Below are 15,093 nucleotides of genomic sequence, written 5' to 3' on the forward strand. Positions count from 1 at the left end.
AACTCCATTTACACTTGGTTTGGATGCAGGAGTCTTCCTTGCCAACCTTTAAACAGTTTGGGGCTGATACCCAGCCAGGATCAACCGCACTGACCTGGGAGACCTGACTTTTACAGTGAGGTTATCGATCAGGTTTCATTCTAGAACTTGACATCTACTGGTGGGGTTTCAACCGTAGAGCCTGAGATTAGCTGATGATGGGGCCAGCAATGCCTCTCCTTGGCTTCACTTGATCTCCACCAGACAAAGAACTGGGCTCAGCATGAATCATTGGCCTCTACCTTCTGCCAATCGATTATCAGTCCAGAATTCAAGAGGGCTCCTGAAATGGCCTAGCCATGACCCTTCCTGCACCATTCCAGGATGCTCATTGCTGACACACAGTGAGGGAAAGAAAGATACCCAGGAAGCTCTTCCCATTGTTGCTGCCAGGATTCAGGGTAAAACACAGATTCCTATTCCTCCTCTTCGCCATTGGTACTGTTTCTCCTGCTTCCTCTGTTTCCTCTGTCTGTCCCTGAGCAGGAACAAGTGCCTCGGTGAATTCCACCCAATACAGAATGCCTTCTGGGTTACCTCACAGGTAAATGATCTCATATCTAGTTCATGAGGTTTGCTGTTTTGTTGAGACAGGGTCTCATGTAGCCCAGCTTGGCCTCCAACTCGCTGACTAGCCAGCCGAGGATGACCTTAAACTTCCGATCTTGAGTGCTAGGATTGTTTATGTGCCACAATGCCACATGCTATGTGGTTCTGGGAATCGAATTCAGGGCTTCCTGCATGCTAGGCAGGCACTCTATCAATGAGCTACATCCCCAGTTCAAATCTAGCTTTTAAACAGCAGTTTTGAAAGGGCTTATATTACCTGCTGGCTGGGGTAGCCAAGAACAAGGCACAAGGTTCACTTTGGCTCTGAAATTTCCGGCTCAGATGATGGCAGGCAGCTGGAGTCTTCTGAACTCTCCGGGTCATTTCAACCCCATGCTTCTAGAACATAATTTGAGCCAAAGTGTATTCTTTGATCTGTAAATTATTTATTTGAAAGGTGTCACAAAGTAATAAAAATCACATGTAGTCCCACACTGCAGTTATATGAAGTCAGCACTTATCCCAGAAAACCTGGCCTATGTGACAGCAATTCACACAGTAGGGAGAACAAAAGAGTCAAAAGAGCTGAGTTTGAGACTTGCAGTGTGATCATCAGACATCAGATCACCCTGTCTGAGCCTCAGTCTCATCTGTGTCAAGAGATGTTTTCAGCTGAGTAACAGCTCTCAGTTCCAGTGATAAGTGGTGGTGGTGGGGGGGGCTTCCAGAGCTGACACCCTCCCACTGAGAACAACCAGAGTTTAAGCCAGTGATCCATTTAGCACAGAGGAGTTCCATTCTTGACTTTTTAATGAACCATAAGATCATCAAGGGACTGTCCCTGGATCTGAAAATCTTGGGATCTTGCCACAGTTCAGTTCAAGGAGTCTCCAACAGAGTCTTTTATAGACTCGACCAGACTTGGGACTGGTCAGGTGCTGTGCTGGCTAGTTTTCTATCAACTTAGCACAAGCTATGGTCATTAAAGAGGCGGGAACCTCAATTAAGAAAATGCCTCCATAAGTTCAGGCTGTACACCAGCCTGGATGGCATTTTCCTAATTAGTGATTGATGCATGAGGGCCCAGCCCACTGTGGGTGATGCTACACTCTGAACTGTCGGATTTTGGTGCTATAAGAAAGCAGGATAAGCATGCCATGAGAAGTAGACCTGTAAGCAGCACCCCTCCATGGCCTCTGCATCAACCCTGTCTCCAGGTCCCTGCCCTGTTTGAGTTTCTGTCCTGATTTCCTTACATAATGGACTATGATTTTGGAAGTGTAAGCAAATAAACCCTTCCCTCCCCACATTGCTTTTGTCATGGTGTCAATCACAGCAATAGTAACCCTGACTAAGACAAGAACCGAAGAAGACATTCTCATCCAGAGCAGGATTAGGCACAAACTTCGAGAGGGAGGGTGCTTGCAGGAGAGCCCCCACTACCCTCAGCACTCCACCTACTCCTCTAGAAGAGCACTAAGTCTTGGCAGGGAACTGACCCCACAACCTCTAAGCTGTTTGTCCAGCTGTCCTCGCCTCCCCAGGCCACAGGTTCTTATATACCTTGGCCTGGAGAATGTATCAGACATCTGGACACCCATGGAGCCCAAGCTAGAATCAACACATGCTGGGAGGGGGAGGCTGGGATGAATTACAACCTCCTCTGGGTCCCTTCTCTACACACAAAGTTAGCTTACTTCCAAACCCCATTTAGCTTGGCAGCAAACACCTCTGAAACCACAGTTAAGAGTTCAGCTCTTTGGCCACATGTAGTAGTAGCTCCAGGCCTATAATACCAGCACATGGGAGGCTGAGATCAGAGAGTCAGGAGTTTGAAGCCAGCCTAGGATGTATAATGAGACCCTGTTGGAAGAGAAATAGAAGGAAGCTCACTTTGAAATTAAGAGTCTAGTCTAACACCTCATGTATCTGAGTGGACAAAAAAACACCATCCCAATTTAATGCATACAACTGCGGTCTGCATAAGCATAGTATATAGCTTTTCTTTCCTTGTAAGAGATTCTTTAGCCCAGAGTCTCATCAAGTCCAGGGTGCCATCAAACTCACTCTGTAGCCAAAACTATTGATCCTCCCGCCCACACTGGTTTTGAACTCCTGGGCTCAATCTCCCTGCCTCAGGATCCCCAGGAGCTGGGACTACAGGCACACACTTGCATAGTTGGATAAACTCCTTACCTGTGTTGGCTCACGTAACCCTCCAAGAACAAAATGAAAAGGACATGAAAATCATGCCAATCTTGAAAGAAGTTGACAGGAGTTTAATAACTTGCTCCTGTCACACAGTATGAGAATATTGAAAGAGGACCAACTCCAGGGTTCAGTGTTTTACACCAGATGCACCCTACAAATCAAAGCCATAGAGTAGCAGCCTGCCCTTAACCTCCTCAGTCTGTGATCCAACCAATCGGATCCAACAGAAACATCTAATTAGTGTTCAACACTGCCTCTGATTGTGAGTAACAAGGGCTCACAATCCAAAAACTGTTGGAGGAATTCAAGTCAGGTCCTAAATTTGAGGCTAAAAATAAGACCGGTTCATGCTCGTTCAAGAATAATGAAAATTAGCTGGGCAGTGGTGGCTCACACCTTTAACCACAGCACTCAAGAGGCAGAAGCAGGTGGATCTCTGAGTTCAAGCAGCCTGGCCTACAGAGAGAGTTCCAGGACAGCCAGGGCTACACAGAGAAATCCTATTTTGAAGATAATAGAGAGGTGACTCAGTGGTTAAGAGCACTTGCTACTCTTGTATAGGATCCCAGTTCAATTCCCAGTACCTACATAGTGGTTCACAGATGTCTGTAATGCCAGTTCCATGGAATCTGACACCAGATTGGTACCAGGCATGCATATGGTGAACAGATATACATGCAGGCAAGACACTAATTCATATGAAATAAGTAAAATAATTTTTAGAAATAAAAACACAAGGGAAAAAAACTGAACCAAGACAATTAAAGGAGGAAATGGGCCAGCAAGATGGCAGGTAAAGGCTTGCTGCCAAGCCTGATGACATGAGTTCAATTCCCAAAGCCCATATGGTAAAAAGAGAGAACCTGCTCCTACAAGTATCCTCAGACCTCCATGCACAAGTTATGGCACGCACGCACACACACAAATGCACACACATACAAAGATAGATAGATGGATAGACAGACAGACAGATAAATAGATAGATAGATAGATAGATAGATAGATAGATAGATAGATAGATAGATAGATAGATAGATTAAAGATAAATAGTGAGGTGATTTACATTTGTAATCCCAGCATCAGGGAGGTAGAGCCAGGAGGAGCCATTAAAGACCAGCCTTAGCTATGTATTGACCTAAAGGCTACCCTGAGCTATGTGAGACTCTTCAAAAACAAATAAAAAAACAATAATCAAGAAGATGAAAACTGAGACCCCAGAAGAGGGATTCACATTATGTCTGAATTTTCTTGAAGGCGTGGTCCCCATGTTCCTGTTGTGCAAAGCCATATTCCTGCAAAGATGTGAGCCGTCTGTCCTCAGAAGAGCAAAGATCAGGATTGCTCCATTTAGCAAATAAGTGCCACACCGCCTCCAGTAGGATCTGTGTGACAAGTTCCACAGACTGAGGTGATTGACCCTCAAAAGGGGGCAGCCTCCTGGGACCGGTTGTGGAACTCTTTGCCGGAGGAAAAAAAAATATTGAGCCATAGTTCTCATGGCAATCTATCTGTTTTGTTTTCTCTTATTCCTTTTCTTATTTACATGTTCCTGGTAGCCTAGGCTAAGATCTTAAGCAAGAATAATGGGTAAGAAACCATCCCTTGAGATGGGATCACTATGACCTTTTTTCCCAGGGGAAACCAACGCTTTACTTTTTAAATTATTTACAAAACTATTATGATAGATAAAAACTTTCCCAACAATAACATTTCATATGGCTACACGTGTGCCATCAGAGGTGGGTTTTGGTATATGGTAAAGAAAGCCTTAATTAGAAAGAATTAAAATAGTTTAAATTTATGCATTGAAGATCTATAAAAAAATCAGGCATTAGATGTTAAATAATAATTGACCATATGGGGCTGAAGAGTTAGCTCAGCGGTTAAAAGCACTGACAATAAAGATTTATTAACCTGCTCTTGGAAATATGCCACTAGCCTTGGATGACTGCCCCACTGAATACATCCTTTTAGAATTATTATATTTTGATTATTTATATTAATAATGATGTTACCTGTTCTGTTTGTAATTCACTGAATACATAGCTTCAGAGTTGTAATGCTTGGATGATTTTTGTGTTTTACTGTGCCAAATGATTTTTGTTGGTATTTGTGATTGTTTCACTTGATACAGTTTCTCAGAGATGTAATGTTTGGGTTTTTAATGTATAAAATCCCCTGCTTGAGAGCTGCAAAATACACTCAGATTCAAACTGCCTCTGTGTTTGTTTCTGTTTGTCACCGCTGAATCCTCATCCACCTAGCTTCGAGGACTCTCATTACAGGGACCCCCCACACACACACCCGATGGTGTGGTCTCTGGTAAATAAGAATACACTACTCCCAGTTAGATCAGTTTCAAATCAGTGTATAATTTTGAATATAAACATGGCCTGTTCAATATTAGGACTACACTTTTTTAAAAAAAATTAACCATCAATATGACATTCAGGTTCAACAGGACTTGCTATGTTTTCTCTGGTGTTATTCCAGAAGACAGAATATGGTATCCACAGAAACCCTTCAGAGCCCAGACTGCTCAATAGAAAGAAGACAGGAGGTCCCACCTTTCCCTCCTGCATCCTGCTGCCCAAATGGTCTCTCAGTCTCATCCATCCTCCCTTACCCTTCATACCCAATTGGAGAAATTCCACTGACACAAGGAATACTCACAGGGTTAATCCTTCTGACACCAAGTCACACTTTAACTCATTGTCTTCAGTACAAAGATTAAAGGCTGCCTGCATAAGAGTCAGGGCTCCAGCAGACCCTGAAAGCTGAGCTGTCCAGACCCCCGAAGTGAAGAAAAGAGGGGAGGGCAAGGGAGGGCCAGAACCAGGGGAGAGAGAAAGGAGGGGCAGCCCACCAGCCCGCCGCCGTCTCGCCACAGAACAGGCTCAGCTCCAACTCCAGGAGTCACTCAGCTGCAGAGGCAGTGGCAGCCCCACTCCTCAGGCAAAGGGCAGCAGACAGACAGACAGACAGACAGAGGTCCTAGGACTGGAGGTCCTCAGTCATTGACCACTCAGCCTGGCCCAGCCCCATGGCCTTCAATGACCTCCTGAAACAGGTGGGGGGCGTCGGACGTTTCCAGCTGATCCAGGTCACCATGGTGGTTGCTCCCCTACTGCTGATGGCTTCCCACAACACCCTGCAGAACTTCACTGCTGCTATCCCCACTCACCACTGCCGCCCACCTGCTAATGCCAACCTCAGCAAAGATGGAGGGCTGGAGGCCTGGCTGCCCCTGGACAAGCAAGGACGACCCAAATCTTGCCTCCGCTTTACTTCCCCGCAGTGGGGACCACCCTTTCACAATGGCACAGAGGCCAACGGCACCGGAGTCACAGAGCCCTGCCTTGATGGCTGGGTCTATGACAACAGCACCTTCCCTTCGACCATCGTGACTGAGGTAAGAATTTGGGGGCTTTCTCTCCGTGTGACACTACTTCACCTCCTACACAGACAAATGGGCGCGCGCGTGCACACACACACACACACACACACACACACACACACACACAAAGTTTCTCAGGGGCCAAGATCAGATGAAATTAAAACATTCAAGAGAATGGTATCTGTAGGAAGGGTGGATGCGGAAGGTGATGAGTGCTGTAAGTGGTCTTATCTCTCAGGAACTGTGAGACAAACAACGAGAATCATTACTGAAAGAGCGTGACATGGACCCTGGAGACCTTCCTAGAGGAGGTTGAGGGGCTTCCCTGCATCGTGCTCTTCTCTGTTCAACCCTGGCTTACCTCTCCCCACAGTGGAACCTTGTGTGCTCTCATCGGGCCTTCCGCCAGCTAGCGCAGTCCCTGTACATGGTGGGAGTGTTACTGGGAGCCATGATGTTTGGCTACCTGGCGGACAGGTCAGTCCTGGGTAAGCCAAAGAGCTGGGCTAAACTGGGATTGGGGGCCCCTGGCTGGTTTTCAGGCAGGGGTGGCTGGCTTAAGTGCAAGACTCAGAATTCTTCTTAGGTCCTCAGAAGACTGCAGCCTGGGGCATCCATCACCCTAGGCAGCTACTCCTCTCCTGTGTAGCTCAGCCTGGCCCCTGACATAGGTCTTCCCTCCCCCACAGGTTGGGCCGTCGGAAGGTGCTGATCTTGAACTACCTGCAGACAGCTGTGTCGGGAACCTGTGCAGCCTATGCACCCAACTATACTGTCTACTGCATTTTCCGACTCCTCTCGGGCATGTCTTTGGCTAGCATTGCAATCAACTGCATGACACTAAGTGAGGACTGCTTGTCATGTCCCCTCTTACCATCCAGTCCTGCCAGCCCCCTCCCAAAGCCCTCACCTCTGAGCCCCACCTCCTCTCAACCCAATATCTCCCTTAGATCTGCATTTCCAGTCAACATTAACACTGCCTTCCACAGCCCCCAGCTCACACCACCTTGACCCCTCACTTAGAATGAGATTGCCAACTCTGTGGTCAGAGTGCCCAAGACAAGCCAGGTACAGGAGACCTTAGGAGTAGTGAAGACTGTATCCAAAGGAGATCTGAAGGCTAGTGAGACAGGCCAGGCATGGTGACATGTTCCCACAATCCCAGTGCTCCGGAGTCAGAGGTGGGAGGACTGTCTCCAGTGTGAAGCCAGACAGGTCTATATAATGAGTTCTAGGCCAGTCTAGGATAAGTAGCAAAGAAGGTGGGGGTTGCAAGATGTCTCAGTGGGTAAAGACACTTGCCACCAAGTCTGATGGCCTGAGTTCAATCCCTAGGACCAACATGGTGGAAGAAAAGAACCAACTGCTGCAAGCTGGTAGCCCTCTGACTACCACACACTTACCATGGCAAGCAGATACACACACACACAGACAGACAGAGAGACAGACAGACAGAGAGACAGACACACAGACAGACACACAGAAAAGATAGAGTGAGAGGATAAATTTTTAAAAATAGTAAATTATTATTAAAAAAAGAAACATCCTATCTAAAAATATCAAAGGCACTCCCAGCCAAGAAGTGAGATCCCGCTCTGTTTTCGTTGGCATCGTTCACTTGTTTGGTTTGATGCATGGTCTTGCTATGTAGCCTCCAACTCACAACACTCAGCTCCCCTCACCCAAGTGCTAAGATTACAGACACACACCACCACACCCAGACCGCTCTGAACTCTTAAAACTAATATAAAATATCATAATTATTTTAATACTGTGGTTAGTCTAATATTTCTAAATGAGGATGAGCCAGCATCACCAAACACACTTAGTGACTGACAATAGTGTATTCATAAGCCATCAGTGTGATTCCTCTAGTAGATTTTACACACACACACACACACACACACACACACACACCTTTCCCAGATAATGAATCTAAGACTGGGGAGAAGAAACAAAATTTACCTGTGGTCATCCCTCAGGTCCAGAAAAAAATCAGTAATTCACAATTCTGTAGATGAAAGGAACTAGCTAAGCCTGAGCTAGAGCTAAGACATGCCTAAGGCTCCAAAGTCAATATAAATATTCAAGTGTACCCCAGCAGTAGAATCAGAAATCCATCAGAAGCCCAGCCCTTCCTCTCGAGACCTTAGCAGAGTAGTGGTCCCCTTCCTACCTGGACTGATGCTCCAGGATGGAAAAAAGTTGTGCTTCGACCACTGAGGGTGAGTCCATTCCAGGACTCAGAGAAAGGCAGTGCTTTCTGCTGAGAACAGACTGAGTGGTCAGGGTAACTCTACAGGCAAAGGGGCTGTAGTCAGGGCCTAAGGGCAGAGCCAAAAAGCAGCAGGAGTATGGAGAGGCCAGTTCCGGGGAATCCTGAATCTGTCCCAATTCCTACTTCCACTTAGTGTCTCCACTCTCCCTACCCTGGCACCCAGCCTCACCAATACATCTTCTACAGAGTCAGGGAAGAACGCGATTGCGGGGAGGGAGAGAGGGGTTTCTTCCCATCTAGCAGCCCGATGACTCCCACCACTCTACTCTAACCCTTTCTAGATATGGAGTGGATGCCTATCCACACCCGTGCCTATGTGGGCACCTTGATTGGCTACGTCTACAGCGTGGGCCAGTTCCTCCTGGCTGGTATCGCCTATGCTGTGCCCCACTGGCGCCACCTGCAGCTTGTGGTCTCTGTGCCTTTTTTCGTTGCCTTCATCTACTCTTGGTATGTGGGATCTGAGGTGGGAAAGATTGCCTGAAGTCTATGGGGCTACAAGGGACAGGCCATCTCCCAGAGCTTGGCACAAACCTCCCCAGGGAGTTTATCAAGCCATAAAGCTGACCCCAAGCCAATGCTTCTGTTGAATAGATTCTGAAGCCAAGGTTGGGGTAGGTTTTGTCCTGAAGAAAGGTGGCAGCTCTCTGGCACCCCACAGTTTGCCCTGCCTGCTGGCACGCCTCTATACAGCACCCAAGAGCTGGGCTTCTGGGTTGGGAAATGGGTCTTTATCAAGCTGGCCTTTGTCCTTAAGAGGTTCTTGGCAAGGACTCTGGTCCCCAAAATATAAATAAAACCCTACTGCATACCTCTAACTGAGAAGACTGAAACTGAGACCATGACAACATCTGTCCTCTCTCCATCCTCACTGCCAGGTTCTTCATTGAGTCAGCCCGCTGGTACTCCTCCTCAGGAAGGCTGGACCTCACCCTCCGAGCCCTGCAGAGAGTGGCCCGGATCAATGGGAAACAAGAAGAGGGGGCTAAGCTGAGTATAGAGGTAAGACTCGTTTGTTCCTAGACACCACCTAAGCTCCATCCCAAGTCCCAGCACCAAGACCCAAGACTCAGAGGTTATACAAAAGGGTCCCCTAGGAAAAAACGCAGGCCCTGAGTCACGCCCATGCCATCAGGTGCTCCGGACCAGCCTGCAGAAGGAACTGACTCTAAGCAAAGGCCAGGCCTCGGCCATGGAGCTGCTGCGCTGTCCCACGCTTCGGCGCCTCTTCCTCTGCCTCTCCATGCTGTGGTAGGCTCCGACAGACACACTAATGGGCAAGCAGGCTGACAAAAGATGAAAAGCAGGCTGGGGGGGGGGGAGCATGGATGAAATGGGTGGGAAAGGAAGGGAAAATCAGCAGATCTGCTGTGGCTGGTAGTGAGAGCCTCAAAGAAACAATCATCCTCCAGCTCAACCCGGTCCCTGGGCTCAAACTGGTCACTAGTCTCCCAGTGTCTCTCCAGCCCTGTTCCAGTATAAACCACCTCGTAAGAACCAATGGTTTCCAGAGCCCCCAGGCTTCTGTTGTGATCTGGAAAACAGAGACTTTATTGCTCTGGTGGTGCCTGGAGGGAAACCGGCACGGAGCATCAGAGAACCCACACATGGTCCCCACAGCACACTCAGGACAAGGATGATATAAGCTCAGATCTTTTCCCTGTGCAACGTTTGTTCGTTCTCTCTCTCTCTCTCTCTTTCTCTCTCTCTCTCTCTCTCTCTCTCTCTCTCTCTCTCTCTCTCTCTCGCTCTCGCTCTCGCTCTCGCTCTCGCTCTCGCTCTTGCTCTCGCTCTCTCATCACCATGGTAATCCCATGACAGTTAAATGGAGCATGGTCAGAAGAACAATCTTACCAAAGGATTCTTTGTTGCCAGTTCTGGGTTTATTCTCTGTAGAGGGTTCTTCCCCTTAACCTAAGCCCTGTGTGGCCCTAAACATTCATCCCAGAAATACAGATAAATCCCAGAGGATTCCAGCCCTTACCAGCACCTTGATGTAGCTTACACCTCCCCCAGCCCAGCAGATAAGATAATGACTGAAAGTGTCTAAACCCTACTTAGCAACTAAATGAAAGTTCCCCAACTCCCTGGGGTGTCCTTAGCACAGGATTCGAGGACTGCCCCAATATTGCAACTGTGCAGTTTGAATATGTAGTTGTTATGAGTCTAAAGAAGCAATAACCAAAGCACATCCCAGGTCCCAAAACAGGATACCCCATGCATCGCTGTGTTTACAGAAGAGCATCCTTGATTTTTGCTGCTGTTGTTTGTTTTCTTGGAGGGGTTTGGGGGAGTTAATTTTGGTTTGGTTTGATTTTAGTTTTTCAAAACAGGGTTTCTCTGTGTAGCCCCCAGCTGTCCTGGAACTCACTTTGTAGATCAGGCTGGCCTTGAACGCAAAGATCCACCTGCCCTCTGCCCTCTTGTGCTGGGATTAAAGGTGTGCGCCACCACGGCCCAGCTATGAGCACCCTTGTTTAAGCCCATCTAACCAGCTCCACATCCTTCTCCCTTGTACCAGGTTTGCCACTAGCTTTGCCTACTATGGGCTGGTCATGGACCTGCAGGGCTTTGGGGTCAGCATATACCTTATCCAGGTGATTTTCGGCGCTGTGGACCTGCCTGCCAAGTTTGTGTGCTTCCTAGTCATCAATTCCATGGGCCGCCGGCCTGCACAGTTGGCCTCCCTGCTGCTGGCAGGCATATGCATCCTAGTGAATGGCATAATACCGAAGGGTGAGCACTTGCCAGTCTCTCGGCTCTCAGCCCCACCCACCCTAACCCATCAGATATAACCCAACTTCTCAGAAGAAGAAAAAAAAGAGTCTCTCCTATCTCAATCTCCGTGCTCCCCATTTCCCCACTCCTCTCTCTCTAGGCCATACAATCATTCGCACATCCCTGGCTGTACTAGGAAAAGGCTGTCTGGCTTCCTCTTTCAACTGTATCTTCCTGTACACCGGAGAGCTGTACCCCACAGTGATTCGGTAAGTGGGACCCCAGTGCATGGAGGATCTAGGGAAGGACAGTCCCTTGCTCACATTAAAGCCAGAACCCCAAAGTATAGTCTAGTACCTAGAACATCTCCAAAAACCATTCACTGGAGCAAGATATATAGGAACCACTCAGTTACACATGTCAGGATATTATTGGCAGAGGTATGGCTATCCAGCCATCACCTAACCCTAGAGGAGATATAGATGTTGCCAACTGGAATAGGGTAGAGAGTCACATCTCAAGAGGCAATGAACTAAAGACCCTGGAACACAAGATACAAGCTGTGATCATATCTAAACTTCATCTTAAACCAAGCAGTATATCTGAAATCAAAGACACAAACACGCATGCAACTTCCTACTTGAACCACCCCTAACAATGTCCCAGCCACACGAGCAAACTCAGCACCACTTTATGGTAAGACAGGAGAGATGTTAACACATACAAGAATATGTCTACCTTAAAAATTATATGCGAGCATCACATGAAATATCAAAGGCCTGAGAGGTCACGGCACTGGGATGCAAACCCTGAGGCATCTTGGATACTATTCCACGACTTTATGATTTCTAGACAGTGTTCTATGTACCAAGCACTCAGGTAGAGCATGTACTGTGTACCAAGCACTGTCTTAATCTTTTCACAAGTATTAACTCACTTATTTCTCAAAACAGGTCAAAATAGACAATATTATTTTTCCTTTTACATGTGTGAAAACAGGGACACAGAGAAGTTAAGTGTCTTCTCTAAGACCGCAGAGCTCATGTGTGAACCCCAGTGCAGTTGCCTCCTGAGTCGATGTTTTTAACCTCTTCTCTCATAGGGACTGTTCTCGGCTAGCAGGATTTACTTTTAGATTTATTTATTTCTATTTAATGTATGAGCGTTTTGCCCATGTGTATGTACATATACTATGTGCATGCCTAGTGCCCATTGGCACAGAAGAGAATGTCAGACTCGCTACAACCAGAATTACAGATGGTTATGAGCTGCCATGTAGGTATTGAAAACTGAATCTGGCTCCTCTACAAGAGCAGCCAGCGCTCTTAGTCACTGAGCCATCTTGCCAGCTCTCATAGAGAATAAATGTTCCTAACACACAAGCAACATGCAACTTCCAGGTCCCTTCCCCTGGGGATCCTAACTAATAGGTTTCTGTGTGATGGAGACATCTATGATTCATAAGGTATGCAGGTGTGATAGCTCGGGGACAGAGCCATTATCCTGTGGGTGTGAGGTCCAGAGCTACATCCCTAGCACAGCCGGGGGGGGGGGGGAGGAGAAAGGAAGAAAAAATATTCCAGAATCCCTGGTCTTACCCAATGTTCTCACGTGACAGTTGAAAACTGAAGCCCGGAGACTGTAAAGAGATTGGCTGAAGGTCACACAGCAGCTTAAGAACAGAGGCAGAACTCAGTTTCAAGTCTCTCGATTCTCTGACCACGGCCCTTCTCAATTTCCCTTTTTGTTTTAAAAGTGACCACAAGGGCCTGGGGATTCCAGTAGTAAAGCATCTGCCTGGTCTATGCAAGGCCCTGCCTGGCTTTGATTCCAGCACAAACAACAGCCAAACGCAAAAATGTGGAATCATTTGCTAATCAAGCAGGAAAAGGGAGGCACAAGAATGGATCGGGGAACTGCCCTGCTCCAAATGTGACCCACGGGTACCCGTGCCAGCGCCCTAACCAGCACCTATCTGACCACAGGCAGACAGGCCTGGGCATGGGCAGCACTATGGCCAGGGTGGGCAGCATCGTGAGCCCACTGGTGAGCATGACTGCCGAGTTCTACCCCTCCATGCCTCTCTTCATCTTCGGCGCTGTCCCAGTGGCCGCCAGTGCTGTCATTGCCCTGCTGCCAGAGACCTTGGGCCAGCCGCTACCTGATACAGTGCAGGACCTGAAGAGCAGGTAGGTATATAGGTATACCCCAAAGAGGATCAGTGACTTATTCCAGGTTACCTACACAGGTGGGGATAGCACTGAGGCTCAGACCCATATCAGAGCTTTGTCCCTTTGCCTCCAAGTGGAAGATTCTCCCATAATCCTTGTGGTTCTCGGCTCCAAGAAGAAGGGGTCGCCATTTGAGAGCAGATGGCAGATGGTTAGTCACAGCTGAGGGGAGAACCTACCCAGTCTCAGACCCAAGCAGGAGGCTGCAAACTCAAATATCTGCTTTTCTTCCCCAGGAGCAGAGGAAAGCAGAAGCAACAACAGCTGGAACAGCAGAAGCAGATGATACCCCTCCAGGCCTCAACACAGGAGAAGAACAGACTCTGAAAATGGAAGGGGCATCACATAGCACTAAAGGGAGTGGGGTTCTGCAGGCCCCGTCATCTACATGAGGAGAGGGAGGGAGTGGAGGGACTGGACCATCCAAATGTGGGGGCTGCCATTCAGAGAAATGCCTTCCCAAAGGTCACTTCAGTAGACCTACTAGGAACAAAAGCTCTGACTGTGTGCAGCTTCTTAAGCAGAATGTGCTCTTCATCAGCCATCTTCCAGCTCAGTGGTCACTCCTCCAGCTCCAGTCCCTTCCACCTCCAGGGCATTGCAAAGAATGCCAGACAATTAAATAAATTTCTTCTACTTTGGTCCCTCTCTCTTCTTCTCTGCCCCCACCTCTCCTATCCGACCATTTCTGTTCTCGCTACATGTTTTATGTCTCTTCCCTTTGCAGAAATCAAAATTCGATGAGAAACTGAAATGAAACCAGCAGTCAGAGGCTCTGCTCTGGGCTCTTCTCCTGCTATAAGAGCAGATAGAAACTTCTAGCAGCAAAAGAGATACATGCTCCTAGGCATGATGTCAGGATACTGCCCCCTGCAAGTTCAGACCACTAGCCAACCTATTCTTGCCTATGCTTGATGGGTTTTCAATGTTGCTCTGCTGCCTTTAGGTTCGGGGGCTGGTGGAGGAGTGAGATGAGGACCAGACAGTACTGAACAGACAGGGAGACCAAACACTGAGTGTTAATCATGTGCCAGGCAGTAACTTCAGCAATTTGAATGTATTAGTTCAGTTTATCCTCTTTGGTTTCATTTTTTAGTTTTCCTGATAAGGGGTCTTATCTAGCTAGATATTTTGTCAACTTGACACAGGCTAGAGTCATTTGAGAGGAAAGAACCTCAACTGAAAAAATGTCTCTGTAAGTGGCCTGAGGGCAAACCTGTGTGGGTCAGATTCTTAATTAATGATCGATGCAGGAGGATCCAGACCACTGTTGGCAATGCCGCCCCTGGGCTGGTGGTCCCGTTTGCTATAACACAGCAAGATGAGCAAGCCAGTGAGCAGTGTTCTTCCACGGCCTCTGCTTCAGTCTCTGCCCCGACTTCCCATCATGATGGAGTGTGACCTGAGAGCTGTAAGATGAAACAAACCCTTTCCTCTCTAAGTAGCTTTTGGTGGTGGCATTTTGTCACAACAATGGAAATACTAAGACAGGGTCTCATCCCTGGCTGGCCTTGACCTGACGAAGTAGCTGAGGATGACTTTGAACCTTGAGCCTTCTGCCTCCACCTCCCAAATGCAAGCATTACAGGTGTGTGCCACAGTGCTCAAATCTGAAAATAGTCCCCTTTGATTCCTATCTTGATCTCTTTTCAGTCAGTGTGTCGGGGACC

At 47.7% G+C, this 15,093-nt stretch overlaps 1 protein-coding gene across 2 annotated transcripts; it reads left to right on the top strand.

The window, feature by feature from the left end:
• Window positions 1–5,531: 5,531 nt before the first annotated feature.
• Window positions 5,532–14,064, top strand: Slc22a6 (solute carrier family 22 member 6). 2 transcript variants are annotated; one of them, XM_029542235.1, is made up of 11 exons: window positions 5,563–6,211; window positions 6,570–6,673; window positions 6,886–7,040; window positions 8,756–8,924; window positions 9,353–9,476; window positions 9,610–9,725; window positions 10,996–11,210; window positions 11,353–11,461; window positions 13,178–13,381; window positions 13,498–13,574; window positions 13,660–13,751. In XM_029542235.1, exons 1-10 carry the CDS (start codon window positions 5,843–5,845, stop codon window positions 13,556–13,558), a joined length of 1,626 nt encoding a protein of 541 aa, XP_029398095.1. In that variant the 5' UTR covers window positions 5,563–5,842; the 3' UTR covers window positions 13,559–13,574; window positions 13,660–13,751. The 2 variants fall into 2 exon arrangements, with proteins under 2 accessions (XP_021063001.1, XP_029398095.1); XM_021207342.1 differs by lacking the exon at window positions 13,498–13,574 and having other exon boundaries at window positions 5,532–6,211; window positions 13,660–14,064.
• Window positions 14,065–15,093: the final 1,029 nt, after the last annotated feature.

This window comes from Mus pahari, chromosome 1 (assembly GCF_900095145.1).
Source record: "Mus pahari chromosome 1, PAHARI_EIJ_v1.1, whole genome shotgun sequence".
NCBI classification, from domain to species: Eukaryota; Metazoa; Chordata; class Mammalia; order Rodentia; family Muridae; genus Mus; species Mus pahari.